Source organism: Sorghum bicolor, chromosome 1 (genome assembly GCF_000003195.3).
Source record: "Sorghum bicolor cultivar BTx623 chromosome 1, Sorghum_bicolor_NCBIv3, whole genome shotgun sequence".
Classification (NCBI taxonomy): Eukaryota; Viridiplantae; Streptophyta; class Magnoliopsida; order Poales; family Poaceae; genus Sorghum; species Sorghum bicolor.
Window position 1 is genome coordinate 70488035 of NC_012870.2, and position 23406 is coordinate 70511440.

Here is a 23406-nt window from a genome sequence, read left to right on the forward strand (position 1 = left end):
GTATCCCCTAGAGCCCTTCCGGAGGTCCGTACCCAGTACGACGGCGCTTGAGATCGGTCGCGAGAGGAGGCTAGCGGCGCGAAAATATATGGCGACAGAGTCCGGACCGGAAAGATATGGCGCGAGAGGAGGTTTCTATCGCGCGTGGGAGTCGCGGTCGCGCGCGGGAGTCGCGGCAGATCGGTGTTTGCCAAGTCATGAACGGACTCTGCATAAATGCCAAGCCTACCTGGAATTTGCCAAGTTTTCAAAAATGCAAAACAAATATGCAAAACTGTTGGAGAGATATTTTGTGAATTTTGGCAAAAAAACAAGAATGCAAAAAGCAATATGCAAAACTGTTGGAGATGCTCTAATGCATAGGGCTAACACCTTGCATTAGTAGGCAATGTGGTACAAATCATATCTACATATATGCGTGTAAAAAGTCTATGTGATCTCTCAAACTATTTAGGTTGGACTACTTCATCCTAAAACTATAAACCAGATTTTCTACCCTTGAACTTTTCAAAACAGATCAAATAACCCATAAACGGTTTTGAACGGTGGTTTTGCTACAGTGACAATGTTTTTGTCTTATTTATTTATTTATTTATTTACATCGAATTTTGAAAAATCATAGTGAATCACAAAAAGATCGTAAAAATAAAAATTCTAATTTTATTAGGCTCCTTATGAGTAGATCTACACAACAAACATATAATATGATATGTTTTTTTATTGTAAATTTATATTTATGTTTTTCTATAATTAATTGGAATAATTCATAACTACAACTTCTATGGTCTAATTATGGTGAGCTAATTATTATATGCTTAAACTGTAGTAAAAATTTAATACTACTCATTAGATCAGGTATAATTTAATTATAGATAAAGCATAGATTTTACTGCTGCTGCGGTGGTACGCTGATGATGTCCTCTGCTTGCCCTGGCTAAAGCCTGCCTTTTTTTTTTGGAAATGAAGGCCTGCCTAACTGATGGGCTGGACACCTGGCCGGCTAAAAGGCCCATGCGCCCCCAACTCAACCCACCTCTCCCCTAGTCCCCTGTCCGTAGCCATCTTCAACCTCCGCGCGATCCCTCAGGCGGACGAGCGGTCGCCGATCGGGACGCGAGCTCCAGGGCGGCAGGACCAGGGTAGGGGTTCCAACCGGAGGGGAGGTACCTCGCCAGGTCGGTCTGCGAATGGTTCCGGCCGCCTAGAACCGGAGCTCCCAAATAAATCGATCCATCGGTCGTTGAGCCGACACGGCAATGGAAGCACACGCCTCGCGGGGCCGCCGCACCGTACGCCCTCTTCTCGTTTCTCCTTATTTCGACCCTTTTTCAAATGAGATGGCGCGCAGATCCGTGTCCCCGCTAGTACAGCTTCTGAGATCTGAGACCCGAGGTCCCAATTATATCATCTTGTGCGTGTGTTTATGGCAGCTGGAGGAGATCCGGCAGAAGAGAGCGGCCGAGAGGATGCAGCACGCCCTCCCGATCGCGGCGTCTCACGTCGACTCTCACGGTTGGTACATCCTTCTCTCCACCCCGCGCTGGATGACTATCTCGTAATTTGCTTTACTTTGATGCTAACTCTGTGCTGTATTTCCCTTCCCTGTATGTCTCTACCAATGCCTGATGATCTTTAGGGAACCAAAGAGCTGGAGCTGAGGTCAGTTTAGCATACTATACAGTTCACTTCTTCATGAGCACTCCGATCATTGATAAATTGCATTCTGATTGCAAATATAAGCCCCTGGTGTTTTCTAGAGAGTAACCAAGCATTTTTGTATGAATGCTAGCTTCTTGCTCGAGTTCAAGAACTTGAAAATGGGAACATGGAATTGGAGAGGGAAAATAAAATGCTCTTGTCCAAGGTACTTTGGATGCAATTGGGTTTCATTATGTAGCTACTTGGAGGTTCTGACGTTGATTGTCTCTGCTAGATTGCTGAGAAGGAAGTTGAGAAGGATGCCCTTGTAAACCGTTTGAATGATCTCGTGAGTGATAGGGTATATTGTTATTTGTGCCGAGCTCCGGGTTTTTGTTATCTTTTATTTTATTTTTTTGGCTTGATTTGTTTTCTGCAGGAGCGGAATGTAGTGCCCTCTTTGAAAAAAACCTTGAATGACATTTCTTTGGAGAAAGATGCTGCTGTAGTTGCTAAGGTATTAAACACTTGTTTTTTGTTGCATTTGTGCTTATCATGTGTCCGATGATCTAATTATGCATGCCTTCCCATTATGTCTTTTGCCTGGTATGCTGAGTAGGAGGATGCTCTAGCTCAACTCAGGAGCATGAAGAAACGACTCAAGGAAGCAGAAGAAGAACAGTATAGGGTATTTATTGAAACATGTTCCTTATTAGTGGAATGGTCACTTTGCTAATCCTGAAATGTACAGGCAGAAGAAGACTCAGCCTCCTTGAGAGCACAGCTAAATACCCTGCAGCAGCAAGTAATGGGACACTCTTACAGTGGATATACAATGGGAACATCGAATGAGGAATCTGTTTCCATGGAAAAGGAGATACAAGATTTACAGGCACAGCTAAAGGCAAGGATTATTCAAAAAATCTGCGTGTTTTATCTTGTTTCACGCTTTCTCTAATCATTACATCTAAACTAACAACACAGCAAGAGTCACTGCTAAGGCAACAGGAGCAACAAAAATTAGCTGAAGAGTCCCAGCTGAGGCAACAAGAGCAAGAAAAACTAGCCAAAGAGCAAATCCGTATTGCTTCTCTGGAGGCTGAAAAGCAACAGTTGGAAGATCAAATTACTATGTTGACAAAGAAAGCTACAGGTATGGAGGATACATATACTTATGCTATTCTGTCTTTTGTAATGTCAGGAAGAACAACAGTTCATGCTAGTAAACATGTAGCTTCACTCTACTTACTAGCATGTGTTCTCTTCCATATTTATCATTCTGCAGTGTCTTTGATTACTTCACTGTCACATGCTAGGTAGCTCTTATCTTGTGACATCCAAAATTAAGCATGCTTGCTGACAACACTCTAGATATAATATTTGCTGAGAACTGCAACGACTTTGTCTTCAATGAGAACTGCAACGACTTTGGCACAATTCACAATTGAATGCATCCTTCGGTGTGCTACTGGAGCAAAAGGCCTCCAGGAGTTACTTGCCAGGGCATTCTCTTACGCTAGTGCTCTTGGCTTATGGTCATCTTGGGTGTGTCTTTTCGGGGTTTCTCTAATTCCTTTCATACCATCTTCTTTCTTAATCAAATGATATATGCAATTTTTCTTGCATGTTCCAGAAAAAGGATATTTGCATGGATTGGAACCTTGAATTAAATCTTTTCTTTCCGTGCAGACGACGCTTCTGAGTTTGCTGCACGCAAGGCATTTTCATTGGTAATGTATCTAATGAACTTTAAGATTGTTGATTCTGTTGATAATTTTTTTGCACGTATGCTGCATAACCCCATGTTCTGGTATAGAGTATAGACAGCCAATATAATTTACTATGCATTTCAAATGGCAATCTGGATGGTTGAAACACCTTCAGTCCTGATGGATTTGTCAAACCTTAGTATTTAAGGGGATGATTGAAATGGTTACTTGCATTGGTTACTTGCATCTGTTCATGGTATTTTTCTAGCTTCACTAAGCTATTCACGCAAACTGTACCTTAGCTACTGACCCAATTTTCATTATGACAGCAAGATAGGGAAAAACTTGAAAACCAGTTGCATGACATGGCTTTGATGATTGAGAGGCTAGAGGGGAGTCGTCAAAAACTGCTAATGGAGGTGCTTAATGCCGCTTTACTTTCTTTTTGAATTATACTAGTCCCAAATGTTGATTATTTTTTACCGTGTTAGACAGATTGATTCTCAATCTTCAGAAATAGAGAAACTGTTTGAGGAGAACTCAGCCGTATCCACTTCTTATCAAGAAGCCATGGCTATTACAGTACAATGGGAAAACCAGGTGTGCTATTGGCTTTCTTGGTCACTTTGTGCATCTATGTTATGCAATCCTTTGCATAAGAATTCTGCCTCTTGACTTAACAGAAAATTTCAGGTTAGAGATTGTCTGAAGCAAAATGAAGAGCTCCGTTCTCACTTGGAGAAACTAAGACTTGAACAAGCTAGCCTGTTGAAAGTAAGCAATATCGCTACCCAATCAGATGGGCAAATTGAAAACAGCTCAAACCCACCAGAAATGGTCACCGAGAATATTTCTCTAAAGGTTAATCACTGGAGCTTTTTTTTTGTTTAGATTATTGGTTATAGTCGATTGTAACTAAAATCATGCCATTAGTTTATTGTCATTTGTAATGTGCATACTTTGATTCATATAGGATCAGCTTATAAAAGAACAGAGCAGATCTGAGGGGTTGTCTGCAGAGATAATGAAACTTTCAGCTGAGCTTAGGAAAGCAGTCCAAGCACAGAATAACCTTGCACGCTTGTAAGTATATATACTGCTTATCTGCCCTAAACACACTTTGGTTTCTGCTAGGTGAAAGTAAACCATTACCATCTCGTGCAGATACAGACCTGTATTAAGAGACATTGAGAGCAACCTGATGAAAATGAAACAAGAAACTTATGCGACGATCCAGTGATACATGTTGTGAAGCTGGCATGGGCACAAGCCCCACCTTACTGATTTGCGTGTGAATGTATTGATCTCATGCCATTTTCAAGATGCTGGTGCAAAGCAGTTCTTTTGGTGGCCACCATTCATAAGTAGAGAGTTCAGTCGAGATTGTTTTGTCTGTACCATACTCTTGTATACCCGATTCCCACACTGGTTCATCTTGTAAACTGGGAGCAATTAAATAGGGAAAAAAAAGATGGGTTCGACAAATTATTATTCCCTCCCCTCAATCCACAAATTGGGCTCGACAACTTTTTTTGGTCTTGCTTATTCCTGTCATTTGGTGAGTCCGCATGTTGAAGTTTGAGCGTCTGACGAGCCCGCATGTTTGATTTTGAGCGTTAGGCTTTGTTTAGATGTATTCGTATTCGCATCAGGGGGTTGTTTAGTTCTGCTTTCATCCTTTAAAATTCTAAATTTTGGTCCATCATTTTGTATAATAAAACTAAACATCAAATAATTTTTTTTAGCAAAATGGTTGCCATTCTTCACTTTGGATTTTAGCCTCAAGAAGTTTAAAAAAAACCAGAAGAGCCTCAAAGGCTATAATAAAGAATAAATTTTGTATTTTGGATGAAACTAAGTATAACAATAAATTTTTTGGCATTTTACATTTCTATTATTCTAATTAATTGGCATTTTGTATTTTCAACTCCATAAGAAACTAAACAGACCTCAATCCACATGTGAGTGAAACTTAAACTAACTTAAGCTTCAATCCATCTTAACATGCGGTTTGAGGTGAAATCGATGACATTCAAACAAGGCCTTAAACGAGTCTGCGTATAGATATTCTATGTATGTTAAGAAGAGCGTGTGCATGTACATCGTTAGGCGAGTCCGCGAGTATGAGTGCTAATGCACTGTCTGGACGTGTTCATGTACAGGCAAGTACAGCCAAAGGCTCAAACGCTATGCGCTAGGGAAAAACAGTCCTAGATGCGCATGCTTGGCCGTTCTAGGTAGCTCACAAATTTAACTTAGGTGCGAATTGATTGTTACGCGAACTGAGGCTATTTGCAGTATGGCCTGGAGCCGGAGCCGGATGCAGCACAACGTACCTCTAAACGGTAAGGCTTACCATTTTTTGCCTTGGTTAGTAGCGTCCAGACAAAACCATGTACAGGGGGATTGTGCACAAAATGTATGTAGCACCATAACAAGTTAAAATTGCAGAACCATTTGGCTTGCAGAATCAAACGAGTGCCTTGCAGAGCGATTTTGGCACCCATGTAGCACCATAACAAAGGCAAGTGAATCGCAACAAGAATGAGTAAATGTTAATCCCATAAATCAAGAGATACGAAATACCTATTTGGCATCTGGCCAACAGATCAAAATTCACGTCTAGAATTGTCTGACCGACAAACCAAGTAGTCAGCTACAGGAACGCCTTTTCTAAGGTTGTCAGCAAGCATCAGCACCTCCTTGAATGTTGCTCACCTCTTCATCCTAATTGATGTTTGACACCTCTATCGAAACTAGCACAACAATCCATATCCAAGAAACTGATAATACTGCCTCGGCCCAGTCCTTACCTCCTCACTAGTGACACGACTGCTTTTAAATAGTGAAACTTGCAAACAGAAACTCCTTGATGTTCAGAATTTTTCCTGGCTGGAGAAGGAAATCGCCTCAGGTCAATTTGGCAACTTCATCCTTCCATAATCAATATATCTACAGCTACATAATTGTTCTGACACACAGTAACAGGAAAGGGGAAAAAAATTCAGGCACTTGCCATGAAGAGTAACTTCCAGACGAACAGTTAGGTATGATATTATTTGGTTTCTCTGGTAGTAGCCCAATGCTGCCCTCAAGCTTGGCGCCAGCATGCTGTTGTCGTTATGCATCCACAGGAGAGCCTACACAACATTACTGTCATGAGCTAAAATGAAGTCACAGTTGATACAGAATTGATAGTATCAGTGGCGGAGCTTGCTCAGATTATAAGGGGGCACAGCAATGCAATAAACAAGTTACTAATCAACTAATTGACTTCAAATCTATTGTTTATACAGAAATACAAAAATCAGGGGTGGCCATGACTCTTTTAGTCCTAAGACAGCTCCGTCCCTGGATATAATCAACTGTAATCCAGAAACAGAAGATTCATGAGACTAGGAACCTCAGCTTAACAAGATACAAGACTAATGATCATTAACGGAGTGATTAGGCAATGCAAAAATAGATCTTTATTTTTCCAGATGATTAACATCTTCAGTGGAGAAATAAACAAAACTTCCCAGTTGGCATACTGCTAGACTTTCTTCATGTGGCACTTTCAGTAAAATTATAAGCACAGTTGTGTAGAACTAGTTCTTTAAATAACCTAAAAAAGCTAATTGTGCATATGTACTTGTCATTCCTTGCAGATTAAATTCACTTGTAGCTGCAAACATTGCACTAGAGAAAGTAATTCAGACATCTATGATATTACAAAACCGCAAATTTGACAAACAATACAATTAGAGAGAATTCCATGTGGCATCAAAAAAAGTAGGTCTCCCTTCTCGACCACAAAAGAAGTGTGTTTTCCTCTGGTAGCTTAATTCAATGACCAATTTGCCTATGTGCTGTAGGTTGCTATTAGATTCCGTTTCCCCCCGACCACTGCCACCCCGGCTAGCACGAGTGCCCGTCGGCTACCTCTTCTCCGTCCATGCCAGGATGTGGTTACCCGCTGCTGCCCATCGCCCCCGGCTCCACAGAGCACAACTCCCCACTGATCCTGGTCAGCGCCTCCTCGCCCCTGCTGCTCGCACTGCCAGCCACAGCCAGGAAGCTTTGATTTCTGATCACACTCCCATCCCTACAGATATTAGATTCCGTTTCCCCCGACAGCTGCCACCCCGGCTAGCACGAGTGCCCGTCGGCTACCTCTTCTCTGTCCATGTCGGGATGTGGTTACCCACTGCTGTCCATCGCCCCCGGCTCCACAGAGCACAACTCCCCACCGATCCTGGTCAGCACCTCCTCACCGCCTACTGCTCGCACTGCCAGCCACAGCCAGGAAGCTTGATTTCTGATCACACTCATGTCCCTACAGATGGGGTGGGAAGGTCTGTCTGCTCACCTGTGGTCTACAGGCATGACAGCAGCGCGGTTACGCTGGCATCTGCTTGATTTCTGATCATCAGTGCTACAACAAGCACTACTGCCTCTATTGTTAGGTTGGTTTTGGATGTTGTTAGATTAGCTGCAGACTGCAGTTTCTTATAAGATCTTGTTTGTTTTTTTGGTACAAAGGAATTGTATAATCAGTAAATTATGGTGGTCTTTAGGAGTCAGGGTGAAAGATCAAAGGTAATCAAGCTTGCCCTGCTAATGTTGTTCCAAGAAGCCTTTGCAGAATTGTGAGCTTCTGATAATGTAGGAGTGCAAATTTCTAGTAGTCTTGATTTGTAGTAGTTGCTTTCAATGGTCCATACTATACAGAGAAAAGCAACATCAGTGCTTTGTCGATGAGTGGCATCAAAGGGAAACGAAATCTAGCAGGGTACAGCACACAGGGGCAAATTGGTCTTTTCCTGTCACAGTTAATGCCTGAGTTAGCAAAAACAGACAGCAGTGGTAGTAGATGTAAAAAATACTTCAATTGTGGTACCAGAGGGTAACACAATTTCTGTGGTAGAGATGGGAGAGCATTTTTTTTTATGGCACACATCGAATTCTCTCATAAATATATGTAGCACAGTCCACAAATGCATAAGCAATGTGATTCAACAATTGTTTGCAGCAAGGAAATCAGCAGGACAAAATACTGAAACAAGATTAACTGACCTCAGATCTGCTGGAAGCAAAATTGCTTTCACTATCACATTTTGTTTGACCCCATAAATTTGTTTTTTCTCTCAGCAGGCTTCAGAATTTGGAACGAACACATCAAAGTTTCATCAACACTCATCATTGCACCAGCATTATCAAATTCACCACAATAATTGGGGGCCGAGAATATGGTGACAAGCTGTCTGTCAGCAAAGAATTCATACCCATCTTCAACAACCTGACATCACATCACATCACATGCAATATAAACACCTTCAATTTCTAGTTAACTGAGAAATAAAAAGATCAAAAACAGAATCTGCGCTAAATACTAAGGCGGTACCTGGTGAGCACGACAAATAAGATCAAGATCATGCTTTTGCAAGAATTCTGAAACCTTGTCAGCGCCAAAGGTATATGAGACTCCTCTATCATTCATGCCCCACCCTTGAACATCTTTTCCTGGATCTGACCAAAGCAAATCACACAGTAGTCCTTGATCTGGTACATCGGTTGGACGTTGCAAGCTCTTTATCTCATCCAAGTGTGCTAGATCAGGGGAGAGTCCGCCGTGCATACATAATATTTTATCATCGATAAGAGCAGCCACAGGTAGAGTGTTAAAACATTCTGTGAAGACCTTCCATAGCCGCACATTAAATCGACGCTTGCATTCATCATAAAATCCATATATTCTGTTTATCGAGGCACATTCATGATTGCCCCTCAGAAGAAAAAAGTTCTCAGGGTACTTGATTTTGTAAGCAAGAAGAAGGCATATAGTCTCCAAACTTTGTTTGCCTCGATCAACATAATCGCCTAAGAATAGATAGTTGGCTTCAGGAGGAAAGCCTCCATATTCAAAAAGCCTTAGAAGATCACTGTATTGACCATGGATGTCACCTGAATACCAAATGACGGAGGGAATATTACATTTAGATACTAATATTCAGCTATTCAGTGAAGACAAAGGGCACACAATCATAGTCCAAAGCTTGCATCAGTAAAAATAGAAACATATAACAGATTTTATGAGGCAAGGAACAACAATATGAGAATATCAGTTAAGACAAAGGACAAACAGTCAGAGTCGAAAGCTTGCATCAGTAAAAATAGAATCATATGATTTTATGAGGCAAGGAACAACAACATGAGAATAATAGAGGAAAAACAATTCAGTAGATCAGGAAAAAAGTGGTAGTTCAGCAGTTGGAATGGCAAATGGAACAAGTGGGCAGGAGCTACATTGCTGCTTCAAAGGCCCACACAGATTATGTAACTACAACCACACAAACAGGAGACAAAACAATTTCTTGCTACTCAAACATTCAACGTCACCCTAGTGTAGATAGATACTAGATAATAAAAGCTAATTATATGTGGATCATCCTCAGTATGCAAAGTATATGTAAGCAGATAATTATAGCTTTGTATGTGCCATTAAAAAAGTGCATAGTCAGCACGGAAAGCTTGCATAAACTCTTGGGCCTGGGGAAGAGAATTTCTACATAGCCTTACCTTTATACCACAGAAACAAAACAATAATGCAAGAAGACTTGTGAGTCACCCCAGCCATCCTAAGGAACTTGCAGAAAGAACATAGGGAAAGAGGCACAAGCAAGCATACCAGTGCAACTGGATAACCAGCAAACAGAATTAACTAAATAGAAGGAAACCACTCTTTGTCACCATGCCCCCCATGCCTACAGTTGATTTTTTGCTTTCATGCAAGCACATATATTTGCTGCCCAAATTTCCTCGTTGCAAATATCTCACCAGCATGGTAATGACATATACATCCGTTCATATTCAAATTAAAACCCAGGAGAATAAATCAATACTACACTCTCTCATAAGTCACGTCCATATACCAGCAAAAACAGAATCACTAAATCCAGAATAGCCCAGACTAGTGGTACACGCCCACGATTACCCCACTGCTTCATAGAGAAGCGATCGCCAGGGTCCCACTAGACGTAAGCTGGCGGCGCGACCAGACCAGATCTACTGCCACGGCCGGCCGGAGACGAGAAAGAGGGAGGTACGGTACGCACCGCAGATCTTGATGGGCGCCTCGAGCTCGAGGAGGTTGGGCTGGCTGAGGAAGATTTCGCGGGAGACGTTGCAGAGCTGGCGGATCTCCGACTCGGAGAGCTGCACCTGCTTCCCGGGGCGCGCGGTCCGCACCTCGAGCAGGCGGCGGATGATGTCGTCGACGAGCGCGGTGTCCATGCCCACGCCGCCCTGCCCTCCCGCCGCTGGCGCCGCCGCCATCTCCTCCCCCTGGCTGGGCTGGGATGGAGAGAGATAGATCGGTGGAGCTAGGGTTTCGGGCGGCGCGTCGGGAAGGGCGAAGGGGGCGGAGGGACGGAGGAGAGAGATTGGGGAAAAGCGGACCAGATATAGCTAGATAAACTCTCGCGTCTCTCGCCAAGTTGTTTTCGGTTTTTCGGTCAGTGAACTTCTTTTTTTTCCCCGTTTTTTCTATCGACGTGTGGCGAGGTCCCAAGGTGGTGCGCCGTATACGCGTTCCTTTCGTGGTGACCTGCCCTGGTGGGTCTGCAACTGCGATGGGGCGGACACGCCGGGACGTACCAGCTCCTTCCTATTTTCTTTTTCTTCCAAATCTCTAAAAACCATTCGTGCACCAATGCAGGGCTTTCTACTAGATCACGTCGCTTGCTTCTGTCTCAACTGTTAGATGTCAAACCAACGGTATCTGACACTTCAGCGTGGCTCGTATTAATGCTCGATTCCAAAGCCTTTGTGAGGTCTTGGAAAATCCTGTCTCGCCCGTAGAGCTGAACCATTTTTTTTACAATTTGGCCCTTTTTTTGAAAAAAGTTCACAATTGGACTTCTGGAAAACTTAAATGCAGAAATAGATCCAGGGAATCGGCGCCATGAATCATGGCGTCGAGGTATCACGTCTCGACGCCATGGTTCACGGCGCCGAGGTCCTGGGTGCCCCCAACGTGGATTCTGACGTGGCATTGAGAAAAAAAACCTGGCTCCTTAATCTCAGTGTCGATCCACTGCTCAAAATCACACAATGGTGGAGGGGTCTGCAACAAATATATTTGTTCAAAAAAATAAATCATGCTTCATAGGACACAAAATAATAAGTGCACAATAGAAAAAATAACTTACAATAAAGTTACTGCGGCGTTGTTTTGGCCTAGGCTCCCAGGCAAAATTCGAACACATCCAATACCTCTGCCGATAGGTTTCCTCGTCTTCCGAAATTTCTACCTTGCAAGGATCACCACAAAAGCACATAGGTACTGGAACACCGCTAGGAAGCGGCTTGTGGATGTACGGACTCCCGGTCGTCCGGCCATAGCTACAGTTCAAATAATTCAATTCTAAGAAATCATAGCAAATAACGATTCAACCGAATACTACAATTTACCAAATGATAAATAATAACGAATGAAAATTATCGAAACAATGTCGAAAGGTTACCTTGGTTTGCTACTTTTTCCACGACGTGGCATTCTACGATTGCATAAGATAAATATTAATTATCCATTCAAAAAACTAGAAATGGTTTATCTAAGTCTACAACATACGTGTAATATAGGTCAAATCAATGTGTCAAAAACTAATATGTGAAAGAGTATACCTGGCTCTTCAAGATCTATGGAACAAATCAAACTTTTGATGGTCCAAATATTGAATCCAAATTCGTGCTCGGTTTTTGGAGAGAAAGAGCCGAGAGGGGAGATGAAAATATGAACTGCGTCCACGGGTAGCGAAGGGCGTCGGCCGGTTTGTAGTAGGGAGCTCGGCGCCGTGATCTGTGGCGCCGAGCTCGGCGCCGTGATCTGTGGCGCCGAGCTCCCTGCCACGTCAGCTCCACGTCAGAAGGCAGCCAGGGACCTCGGCGCCGTGAACCAGGGCGTCGAGACGTGATACCTCGACGCCATGATTCATGGCGCCGACCCCCTGGGTCCATTTCTGCATTTAAGTTTTCCAGGGATCTAATTGTGAACTTTTTTCAAAAAAAGAGTCAAATTGTAAAAAATTGGGTAGAGTTGAGCGGGCAAAGGGGGCGAGTGAGGAGCAGCAGCTTCTTCGACGACAGTGTAGAGCCACTTTGGTTGTGGCCACCCTCATTGCAGATGGGACCATAAGCCCTCCGACTCCTCGCCGACCCTAACGACGGCTCCACCATGAAGGGCCCAACGAAGGTGTGGCAAGGCGGTCGGTGCCCAGGAGAGACGCTGCACAGGCAGGAGCAGGGGGGCGCGGCGTTGGGCGGTCATGGCAGCAACAGAAAGATTTGTTCGCTTTCTATTGGACCACGCTGCTTGCTTCTGTCTTAGCCGTCAGATATCAAACCAATCGTTTTCTATTGGACCACGCTGCTTGCTTGTGTCTTAGCCGTCAGATATCAAACCAACGGCATCTGGCACTTCAACTTGGCTTGTAGTAATGCCGGTTCCAAAGCCTTTGTGAGAGCTTTTTACCTGTATGCCATTATGAAAGATCGACCAAACCAGGAAGCCACTAAAAAGTTGTTTCGCACCGTTATACCCAACTTCATCTTCGGCTATACCCGTGTGCCATTCCGTCCATTTTGAAGTCTAACGGCAGTTAAGTGGTCTGGCAATAGACTTGAATGCCCCTGGGCTATTTGGTCTCGACAACAAAATTTTTTTGTCCCCAGTGCCACTGACTGCCAATTTTGGATACCGCTATGAACGAGCCAATCAAAATACTGTGTGCCACTAACGGCCTATTTTGGATACTACCATGGTAAATGCAGGATATGGTGTATGGTTAAAATACCGTGTGTCAAATTTTCGTGTATATTTAATGCTCCATAAATACGTCTAAAGATTCGATTTGATGGAAAATTTGAAAAATTTTGTAAATTTTTTTGAACTAAATAAGACCTTAATCTGGGTGCCCTAAAAGTTAGGTGAGCCTCTGCGGTTTCCAAAATTTTTTTGGAAAATTGACACTGTAGTATTTTTGCTTGTATTTGACAAATATTGTCCAATCATAGGCTAACTAGGCTCAAAAGATTCGTCTTGTCAATTCCGACCAAACTGTGTAATTATTTTTTATTTTCGTCTATATTTAATATTCTATGTATATGTCTAAAAATTTGATGTGATGAAGAATCTGAAAAATTTTGCAAAATTTGTTGGGAACTAAACAAAGCCCTGATCTCTGGCACTGAAATTGGCAAGACATCCCGTCCGATGCATGGGAAAGCAGCGGCACGCCGGCACCTGCTGTCTAATCATGAATTTTTTTGTTTGTTTTTTTCGTATTGCTACGCCAAACCAGCAAAACAAAAGGTCACAGATCTGATGTTACCTAAACTAAAAAAGTTTTAGCCGTTAAACTGTATGATTAGTTTTTATTTTCATCTATATTTAATGCTTCATGCATGTGCCGCAAGATTCGATGTGACAGAGAATCTTGATTTTTTTTTTGGTTTTCAGGGTGAACTAAACAAGACCATAAAATAAAAAAATGAATAATGCACGAAAAAAAGAAAGAGAAAAAATAAAAAATAAAAATAAAAATCATTAGCATAATGAAAAATCACAGGAAACAAAAAAAGAATAAAATTAAAAAATCAAGATTAGAAATAAAATGTTAAAACGGAAAGAAAAGAAAAGAAAAAAATAAATAAAAGAAACATAAAATGGAAATTAATATAATAATAATAATCACTTAAAACAAAAAAAGAAATGTAAATAAAAATAAAAATATAAACGAAGAGAAAAATAAAGAAATGAGAACAATAACAAAAATGGAAAACAAAAGAAAGCCGATCCCGCGACATGAAACACGAAAAGAAAAAAAATAGATACAAAAAAGAAAAGAAAAGAAAAGTTAAATAAAGAAAGGATAAGAAAAAAAAAGAAAAGTAACGTACTCACCTGAATGTCGTCGACTCCCTCGCCTCGGAGGAACAGCGCCCGCGGAAAGCAGCACGAGCACGGCCTCCGCGTGGGGATTATGGACTCAGGGGTAAGAAGGACATTTTTCTACATGGGACCCACGTGTCTGATCTTTTGAACGTCACAAAACAAACGGAACTGAGACGGAATGGCACACGGGTATAGTCGAAGATGAAGTTGGTCACAGCGGTGCGAAACAACTTTTTAGTGGCCTGCTGGTTTGGTCAATCTTTCATAATGGCATACAGGTAAAAAGCTCCCTTTGTGAAGTCTTTGGGAAATCCCGCCTCGCCCGTAGAGCTGAGCGGGTAAAGGGAACGAGTGAGGACATGTTGTCAAAGCAGTAGCTTCTTCGACGCGCTGTGTAAAGCCGCTTTGACTGTAGCCACCCTAGTTGTAGGTGAGAAGTTTGGTTTTGGTATTTAATGACACTAAGTTACTAATATATTGTGTTTAAGTGATTTGAGTTAGGCATAGCAACACATGTGATGAAGGAGTAATATGACATGGAGTGGTGAACTCAGTGATCACAAAGAGATGAAGTATGGAGTGGAGATCATGGTAATAGACAAGGAGTAAAGTGATCAAGGCAAAGGTATAAACATAGAGTTTTGCTTTTGTCGGTCTAAGTTGAGTAGAGAAGTGATTGATCGGATTTAGGATAGATAACCGACTATCAAGAGAGAAAATCTCGGTCATCTCTCGAATCAAGTGCTACTAGGTTAATATCTTGAGCATATTGCATTATGATCTAGTAAAGTGCTAACCTAACTCCTTTGATGAAAATATTTGTGAAATGCTAACACACATGCACAATGGTGGTGGTCACGTAGTGGTGTTAGCACATTCACAAATCACAAAGGACGTGGAGTTTGAGGGTAGAGAGGGGTTTGGATTCCATGAAAATGGAATGCATATTCTATGTTGCGCCGGAGGATTTTTTAGAAAAGTCATGCGGGTGTTTTTTACTGTAAAAAATACTCGTCGGACGCTGGGTCAAACAGTGTCAGACGTTGAGGCCGCGCTCGACGAGTGCAACGCAGTGAGCGAAATTTAACTATGCGTCAGAGCGTCCGACGGGTGTATGTCGAACGCGGCTCCAACACTGTTGAGCGTCCGGCACTTAGTGACATCAACAGGAACACAAGCAAGGTTTTCGCAAAGTGAGCACGTCGGACACTGAGGGTGCGTCTGATGCCCCTGTGCGTTTGCAGTGCTCTCTAAGTAGTGTCCGGTGTTGACGCTCTGCATCCGACGCCTGCCATCAGCGCGTCCGATGCTACTGTATCAAGCACGTGTCAGCCTGGGTAAAAATAACTGAGAACCGAAACCGAAACCGAAAATTTCGGTTAGCTGTTCGTTTTCTCACGAACCGAACTAACCGATCAAAATTCGGTTCCTAGGCTCAGTTAACCGAAAGAACCGAAATTCGCAAAACAAACCCAATAAACCTTATAACATAGGCCTAATACCACATTAATCCTAGATATAAAAGGTGAATGACAACACCACATAACCTCACATCCTCATATTTTTTAAAATAACGGCACCTTGCTTTACAAAAATATTTTTTTTTCTATTTTTCTATTCCTTTTTTATGTTTGTGTAAATTTTCGGTTAGTTCGGTCGGAACCGGAACCAAACCGAACTGGCCGTAACTAATTTTGCTCGGTTCCAAGATTTGCAAAGAACCGTTCGGTTCCTATTTGTAGAATCGAAGAACCGAACCGAACGCCCAGGCTTAGGCACGTGTGCGAGTTAGCCGTTGGCGCAACAGTCAAGTTCAAACGTCTAGTGACATGTGGCAGCTCGGGATCGCCAGACACTGGGGTCACGCGTCTGATGCCTAGCGTCGGCGCGTCCGACGCCCTCACAGAAAGCCCTAACGGCTAGTTTTCGGGCTGATCTCCAGCAGGCTCCAAGCTGCTGCAAGGTTTCTTAAATTTAGTTACTGATTATTTCTTAAATCCGATTTGCGGGCCTTGTTTAGTTCCAAAAAAATTACAAAAATTTTCAAATTCTCCGTTACATCGAATCTTGCGACACATGCATGGAGCATTAAATTAAGATAAAAAAGTAACTGATTGCACAGTTTACCTGTAATTTGCGAGACAAATCTTTTAAACCTAGTTAGTCTATGATCGGACAATATTTATCAAATACAAACGAAAGTGCTACAATATCTATTTTGCAAACATTTTTGAAATTAAACAAGACCCAAATAGAGAAATGACAGCTACGAAGATTTTTGAGTTTGTTATGGAAGGTGATTGTTATTCTAGTACTTCCATTACTTATCGCATCTTGTTTACTATGCCAGTGACTATGACATCAGCTGAAAGAAGCTTCTCAAAATTAAAATTATTGAAGAACTATTTGAAATTTACAATGTCAGAAGAGAGGTTGGATGGATTGGTATATTATGCATTGAGAAGCGATTGTTGGATGTGATTGATATTAAAACCATCATCGATGACTTCGCATCCAAAAATGTTAGAAGAAAATTTTAAAAAAATTTATATGTATACAAATTATTTCATATAAACATTACTTTTGCATTCAATCAAATGCTTATCAATAACATTTTGTATACGTGTGTATATACTATCAATAACTAGCGCTATAGTATTATCATGTTCATATAAAAGAGTCCAAAATTTTAAGTCTTGTTTAGATCCAAAAAGTTTTAGATTTTGACACTATAGCATGTTCGTTTTTATTTGACAAATATTATCCAATTTTAGAGTAACTAGGCTTAAAAATTCGTCTCGTGATTTATAAACAAACTGTGTAATTAGTTTTTGATTTTCTCTATATTTAATGCTTAATACATGTGCCGTAAAGATCTGATGTGACAAAAAAATTTAAAAAATGGTTTTTGAGATGAAGTAAACAAGGCTCAGGTTCGTTGTAGGTTCAAAAATAGTCAGGATATCTCCTCTCCTCTCAGCGGATTGCCCGTGACTTCACTCCTATAGCTAAGCGACGAGAGACCGTCTAATACAACGGCTAGTAGCCATACCAAACACCAGTAACAAGACCGTCTAACATAGAGTCTAGTTAAATTTTTGCAAGCGGATACTGCTAACTGCTTGCGGTCGCAACTCGCAAGCGCATGCGAGCGAACATTTCCATGTCGACCCCCCATTTCCCGCCGCAGGGCATAATAAAAAAAATAAAAAACGATGAGAAAAGCGGACAGCGCTAATGCGAGCATACATTCCCGTTGACACAAGGAATCTCTGCGCTCTCCTATCTCCCTTTCTTTCCAAATATATATTCTTCTCCCCGTGCGATCGCCGCAAATGCGTCATCCATCAACTGGCAACGCCACGGCGAGGGAATTTGATTATAACGAAACATCGCTCATCGTTGCTTTTGCGCGTTGCAGTTGCAGCAGGAGGAGGACTGGCCTGAGGCGAGATGCCGTGCCGCCCGCCCTTGGCTCGCTTCACCTTCAATTCTTTTCTTTCTGTCGCGGCCAGCGCCTCCCCACCACGCCGCTTTATTCTCTAAGAACCCCGTCCTCCCCTCTCCTCCTCCGTCCATTGCAGCTCTTGCTGCTGCTTCTTCTCCTCACCTCCCTCCTGCTCATCGTAGACATCGCGATCGCCGTCGTTGATCTTGCCAAGCTCTTTGCTTCCGTTCTTTTTTCTTCTTGGTTCAGTTTGCTCAGTGCTAGCTCGTCCTGTACGTGTCTATATATATGCTGTGTTGGCGCCGGTTGCATAAATGGCCTACTCCTCGCGGTCCTGTGGTCGGTGCAACCACGGTAATCTCTAACTCTCTTGTTTCTTTCCTAATTTACGAATGTTCTTGTCGCCATCAATAATACCCTGTCTCTATTATCCTACTATGTATACTGCATGTGTAAAATTAAGTTGCCTAGCACTCTGTCGTTGTCTGAACATATTTCTTACCTTCTTGTTTCCTGCCGCTTAATCCTTGTTGACTTAAACACTACTCATCTATCTTTTGTAAATGGGTATCCTGCTTAGGAAAAAGCAAAATGACCTTTCATCTATCTTTCTCGGTTTCTAAAGCGTACTTACTAGAGGACGCCATGTCAAGGAAACATGGTTACTTTATGTTCAGTTCTTTCTTTTCTTCTGAAATGAAGGGCCCGAGTACGTGGTTCATCCTTTTCATGATAGAAATTGATTTGCGGCTTGATTAGTGTGTCAACATTCACCCTTTTCATGATAGAAATTGATTTACGATTTGATTAGTGTGTCAACATCCAATCACAGACTAACCAATTTCATTAGAGACTGCTATCCACTAGACTCCCAATACATCTTGCTCCTTTTCTGAAAGTTCTCTCTTGAGTTCGTCACCATTAAATCGATGACGCAACGAGTCAAACATAGAAGCGTCTATTATGGTGGGCTCGTCCTGCAAAAGAGGGTTCTGTCGGATCAACCTTAGCTAGCTCGTTGATTGATCCTAACATCAGGCTGGCTCCACCCACTCGCATCACCTGATGAGCATTTCTAACAGTTACTGTCATGCATACATCAATGTTATTCAGAGGTGAGGAAAAAGTGGACTGAAACTGACTCTTACAATCCAGGATTAACTGAGCTCTGACAAGATAGCTTCACTGACCATGACTGCGTGCCCTGTCAATTGGAGTAGAATATAGAAGGAAGACATCACTTTGATTAGCACAGCGTAGAGCGGGGGGCCATGCTAACCCAAGCAATTTCGTATGGTGTTGTGTCCATGTGTTTGTTGCTCTTGTCCAGTGCAGGTACACATATCTGGCCCTTCTAGTTTTAGTATTTGATTGATACATTCAGTCATGCTCCAAATATGGGCCTCATCTTATAACTGAAAAAAAAAACTAATTTGGCTATGAATTCCTGATAGTGTACAAGCACAGCTGCTGTATAGATTACTGACTGTTACATTGTAGTATAGTGAACTTCCATTTTTACTACACATATTATCTGATGAAGGGAGTGCAGTAAAATTGCAATGGTTTAATGTCCTTCACCACAAAAAAAAATCGAATTGTTCAAATTTATTTACTCTTGGAGTAGCATAGGAGTACAACAATTTGCTTATATAATAATAAATAAGATATTCAATCCTTCCTGCTTACTGTCAACTGACAGGAAATGGTAGGTGGCAAGTTGCTCTCAGTCTCAGCTTTTCGGGTTTAGCCATGTGTGGGATCCTGTACATCGACATTTGGATTGGCCTATCTAATGTTAATGTCGCTGCACACAGAGAGGAGATCCGGTTTCATGAAGTGGCTCTGCAATTTCCTGAAGGGGCCGAAGCCCGGCGAACCGAACCGCCGCCGGCCCCAGGTGACGGCCGGAGAAGAGGAGGATGCGCTTTGGCACCAACGACCAGTTAGACCAAAGGTACTACTACTGTACTAGTAACTTAGTTCCTCCCTTCTTCTACAATTCATCTCCATGTCTGTCCAAATGGCTCTTTGTTCTATCCAAACAGTGCCTTTTCACATTTTTACATCCAATCCAACTTGCATTCATTGCAGTACCATCTTAAGCTCTTAGCTTCGAACAAGCAGTTGCTAATGACTATCTTTCTTTGCTGTTTCCAGAATGATCCACCTAGAAATGACAACGAAGAACTGGACCGTGCAATTGCAGAGTCTCTTACAGAGGATGTCAAACCCCCCAAAGGTACATGGATGAATCCATCTATGCATTTCATGTCAGCATGGTATAAATTTCTCCAAATTGTTTCATCCCTGCATCCCGTTGCTGTAAATTGCTGCGCAGAGAAAAACCATAAGGGAGACAACAACGACGAAGATCTTGCAAGAGCCATACAGGACAGTCTCAACATGAACCCTTACACGCCTTATAACCCCTATGCTCCCTCTCAGGCCCAACCTAGAGGGCACAGGTTAGCCGCTCTCACGTCACCATTTCATCATACACCTCGTCTCTAATGTGCCTAAAGTTCAATGCCTTCCATGTCCATGCTGCAGGGTATGTGGAAGCTGCAAGCATGAGATAGGACATGGCCATTACTTGAGTTGCATGGGAATTTACTGGCACCCTCAGTGCTTCCGCTGCAGCTCCTGCGGTCACCCTATCCGCGAGACCGAGGTAAGAATGCTCCCTCTATTTCAAATTATAAGACACGACATAATATAATCTAAGTTTTAGAATTCTAGGGCATAGCCCCTGTCTTAGCATTAACCAAGACAAACATCATCCTTTACAGCTTCAGGTGGAACACACCTTTCCAAACAGTTCAACAACCCGAACACAAAAAACATCAAAACTACCAACTAAAAGCTCCAAACCGCTGAAGAACCGTCAACCACCAAACTAAACCAAGGCTTTCTGCTGGCATGGGCATTAGTCACCAACTTTGTTGGACAGTCTGTTCTTCAATTCCTTTGGGATTTCTCTGGTCTTCCAATTCAGAGCTTCCTGAAACATCAGCTTATCCCACTTATCCTCAATCTACCAGTCAGTCTTGCTGGTCTTGTTGCCAAACATTTTAGCTCCTCCAACTTCACAGAAAACTCCAGCTTCTTCATTTGTGGACAAAGTAAACCCCATTCTTGTAACATAATTGCTAGATTCATGAGAATAGACCTCATGTGTCATGTGTTTCCAAGCTATTCCCTGAAAACAAAGCTCGTTTCTCAGTTTTCAAAGCCCCCATAGGGCTGCAGCACAGAACATGTTGCAAACAAGAATTTATTGTTACTAAGCACAGCTAACCAATAGACAGAAAATCCATACCAAGCCTTCTATCAAAAAGTTCAGAAATAGATGCCCAAAGTTGTTGAGCTAATACCTAGAAAATGTATCTAGAAAAAGCCAAAACGTCTTATAATTTGGAATAGAGGGAGTATCTTGCATTTCTTTCATCGTGGAAGTGTTTTACAGTGTCGTCAGATATGATCATATCCATTGTTACTTCTTCCTAGTTATCAGAGATGATATCCATTATTATTTTTCCTGTTTTCCAGTTCACCTTGCTAGGTACAGATCCATACCACAAGTTGTGCTACAAGGAGCTGCATCATCCAAAATGCGACGTCTGCCTTCAGTTTGTAAGGCTTCCTCTGAAACCTGAATGATCTGCACTGCAGACTGATAAACTGCATATGCATCGGTATTTCTACAGTTTGTCAGTGTAAGAAACTCATTCTTTTTGTGTTTCTGCAGATCCCAACGAACAGGAGTGGCTTGATAGAGTATAGAGCCCATCCATTCTGGGGCCAGAAGTATTGCCCTTTGCATGAGCATGACAGGACGCCACGTTGCTGCAGCTGTGAGAAAATGGAGGTACAGATACTAGAGAAAAGTGGTCGCAGTCTGATTACTTGTTTTCAAACTAGGCTATCCATTACCTGATTATATTCAAAGGCATTTTTCATCATAATTTTTACGGTTGTAATTCTGCAGCCAAGGAACACAAAGTATATGTCACTGGGAGACGGCCGCAGCTTGTGTATGGAATGCCTGGGATCTGCAGTTATGGACACCGGTGAATGCCAGCCCCTATACCATTCTATCAGAGACTACTATGAGGGGATGAACATGAAACTGGACCAGCAGATACCCATGCTCTTGGTTGAACGACAAGCGCTTAACGAAGCCATGGAAGGAGAGAGTAGAGTGAGTATTTCTTCGGGCTTTTTTCCTGTAAAATGTACAGCCTTCAGAAACACTAACGTACGTTCATCGCATCTGCATTATCCAGGGCCCACACCACATGCCTGAAACAAGGGGTCTATGTCTGTCGGAGGAGCAGACTGTGAGCAGTGTAAGTTCAACTCAAACTTTGACGGTTGCTAGGATGGTTAACCACAATGTAGCTATACAGTAATCCTAATAAGATAGTCTTATCTGGTTATCTCCCATGGCAGTTGATGAAACCGACAGATTCTGCCCTTCTGACTGTGCATTATTTCTGCAGATACTTAGGAGGCCCAGAATTGGTGGAAACCGATTACTAGACATGAGAACTCAGCCACAAAAGCTGACTAGGAGATGTGAAGTTACTGCAATACTTGTCTTGTATGGCCTCCCCAGGTCAGGCAATTGATTCAAATACTGCGGTTCTTTCACATTCTATGGCCAGTGCATCATTTGTGTCACAACGCTATTGCAGGCTACTAACAGGCTCCATCCTCGCCCATGAGCTGATGCACGGGTGGTTGCGCCTCAAAGGTAGATGGATGGACAAATTTACTACCACTGAACATTCATAGCCCCCATTTTTCTCTTCTTTATTATGAATTTGATTGAAAAAATATTTTCAAAAGCTCTACTAAATCGTACTTTTCAGGTTACCGAAACCTAAACGCGGAGGTTGAAGAAGGCATATGCCAGGTCATGTCTTACCTGTGGCTGGAATCAGAGATTCTTCCGTCATCCTCAAGGCACGCGCAGCCTTCATCCTCTTATGCCTCGTCCTCCTCTTCGTCTTACCCACCAACATCGTCCAAGAAGGGTGGAATATCTCATACTGAGAAGAAGCTGGGCGAGTTCTTCATGCACCAGATTGCCAATGACACGTCAACGGCCTATGGTGACGGTTTCAGAACTGCGTATGCTGCCGTCAACAAGTATGGCCTTCGCCAAACACTGAACCATATACGCCTAACAGGAGGCTTCCCTGTATAATAAGATAGAAAAAAGAGAAAATGTCCATGCTGGACGCAACACAAAGATCATATGGATATCAAAGGTTATATACATATTGGGATCAAGTTGGCTATGGAAGCATAGTGATTCAGTTTCGGTGACCTTGAGTTTTCAAAGAGGTCCTGTCAGAGTAAATCAGAAAAGGAGCTGTATTTGCTCGAATTAATTGGAAGGAATTGGCGGTGCCCAAGTGTAATAAGTTCGCTAAAGTACTAATGTAATGCACTGTTACTCACACTAATATAATGAAGTGTATACTCATGCGTGTGCAGGTTTAATTGTTTATTCTTGATTGCATGTAATGTAAGCAAGGGCTAAGCAGCAAGACAATACCGTGAGCAGAATTACAACCTGAATAGTAACCTATAGAACTACAATATCATTCTATCTAATAATAACAGATTGGGTCTCAGTTCTCTATTGCCAAAACCTACAGAAT

General features: G+C 42.3%; 3 protein-coding genes and 1 long non-coding RNA gene across 5 annotated transcripts; 2 read left to right on the top strand and 2 right to left on the bottom strand.

Moving 5' to 3' along the window:
- Positions 1027 to 4861, top strand: LOC8084951 (flagellar attachment zone protein 1). Its single transcript, XM_002465453.2, has 15 exons — positions 1027 to 1289; positions 1431 to 1512; positions 1637 to 1659; positions 1790 to 1864; positions 1934 to 1987; positions 2078 to 2155; positions 2258 to 2326; positions 2390 to 2542; positions 2623 to 2791; positions 3328 to 3368; positions 3677 to 3766; positions 3843 to 3947; positions 4041 to 4208; positions 4321 to 4430; positions 4512 to 4861. The coding sequence occupies exons 1-15, from the start codon at positions 1257 to 1259 to the stop codon at positions 4585 to 4587; spliced, it is 1326 nt and encodes a 441-aa protein (XP_002465498.1). The 5' UTR covers positions 1027 to 1256; the 3' UTR covers positions 4588 to 4861.
- On the bottom strand, positions 5793 to 10848 carry LOC8084952 (serine/threonine-protein phosphatase PP1). Its single transcript, XM_002468074.2, is given in 5 exon segments — positions 5793 to 6487; positions 8406 to 8470; positions 8473 to 8628; positions 8734 to 9293; positions 10445 to 10848. Coding segments are annotated over 5 exon segments (1050 nt in total). The 5' UTR covers positions 10665 to 10848; the 3' UTR covers positions 5793 to 6438.
- On the bottom strand, positions 11601 to 12123 carry LOC110432889. Its single transcript, XR_002450175.1, has 3 exons — positions 12015 to 12123; positions 11855 to 11887; positions 11601 to 11732 (listed from the first exon to the last, which is right to left on the bottom strand). It is a non-coding gene; the product is annotated as an uncharacterized LOC110432889 (long non-coding RNA).
- On the top strand, positions 17691 to 23252 carry LOC8081523 (protein DA1-related 2). 2 transcript variants are annotated; one of them, XM_021448197.1, is made up of 13 exons: positions 17691 to 18085; positions 18887 to 19066; positions 19549 to 19688; positions 19892 to 19973; positions 20073 to 20199; positions 20285 to 20405; positions 21284 to 21367; positions 21483 to 21602; positions 21723 to 21935; positions 22021 to 22083; positions 22237 to 22352; positions 22432 to 22490; positions 22609 to 23252. In XM_021448197.1, exons 2-13 carry the CDS (start codon positions 19003 to 19005, stop codon positions 22944 to 22946), a joined length of 1527 nt encoding a protein of 508 aa, XP_021303872.1. In that variant the 5' UTR covers positions 17691 to 18085; positions 18887 to 19002; the 3' UTR covers positions 22947 to 23252. The 2 variants fall into 2 exon arrangements, with proteins under 2 accessions (XP_021303872.1, XP_002465499.1); XM_002465454.2 differs by lacking the exon at positions 18887 to 19066 and having other exon boundaries at positions 17692 to 18085; positions 22609 to 23238.

What these genes read in the sequence shown, in the direction of transcription:
- LOC8084951 (XM_002465453.2), top strand. Translation starts at nt 1,257, where the DNA reads ATGGAAGCACACGCCTCGCGGGGCCGCCGCACC. An exon ending in GTCTCACGTCGACTCTCACG is followed by an intron (nt 1,513 to 1,636) that starts GTTGGTACATCC and finishes GATGATCTTTAG; the next exon opens with GGAACCAAAGAGCTGGAGCT. An exon ending in CCGAGAATATTTCTCTAAAG is followed by an intron (nt 4,209 to 4,320) that starts GTTAATCACTGG and finishes TGATTCATATAG; the next exon opens with GATCAGCTTATAAAAGAACA.
- LOC8081523 (XM_021448197.1), top strand. Translation starts at nt 19,003, where the DNA reads ATGCTAACCCAAGCAATTTCGTATGGTGTTGTGTCCATGTGTTTGTTG. An exon ending in ACCCTATCCGCGAGACCGAG is followed by an intron (nt 20,406 to 21,283) that starts GTAAGAATGCTC and finishes CCTGTTTTCCAG; the next exon opens with TTCACCTTGCTAGGTACAGA. An exon ending in AGGAGCAGACTGTGAGCAGT is followed by an intron (nt 22,084 to 22,236) that starts GTAAGTTCAACT and finishes TTATTTCTGCAG; the next exon opens with ATACTTAGGAGGCCCAGAAT.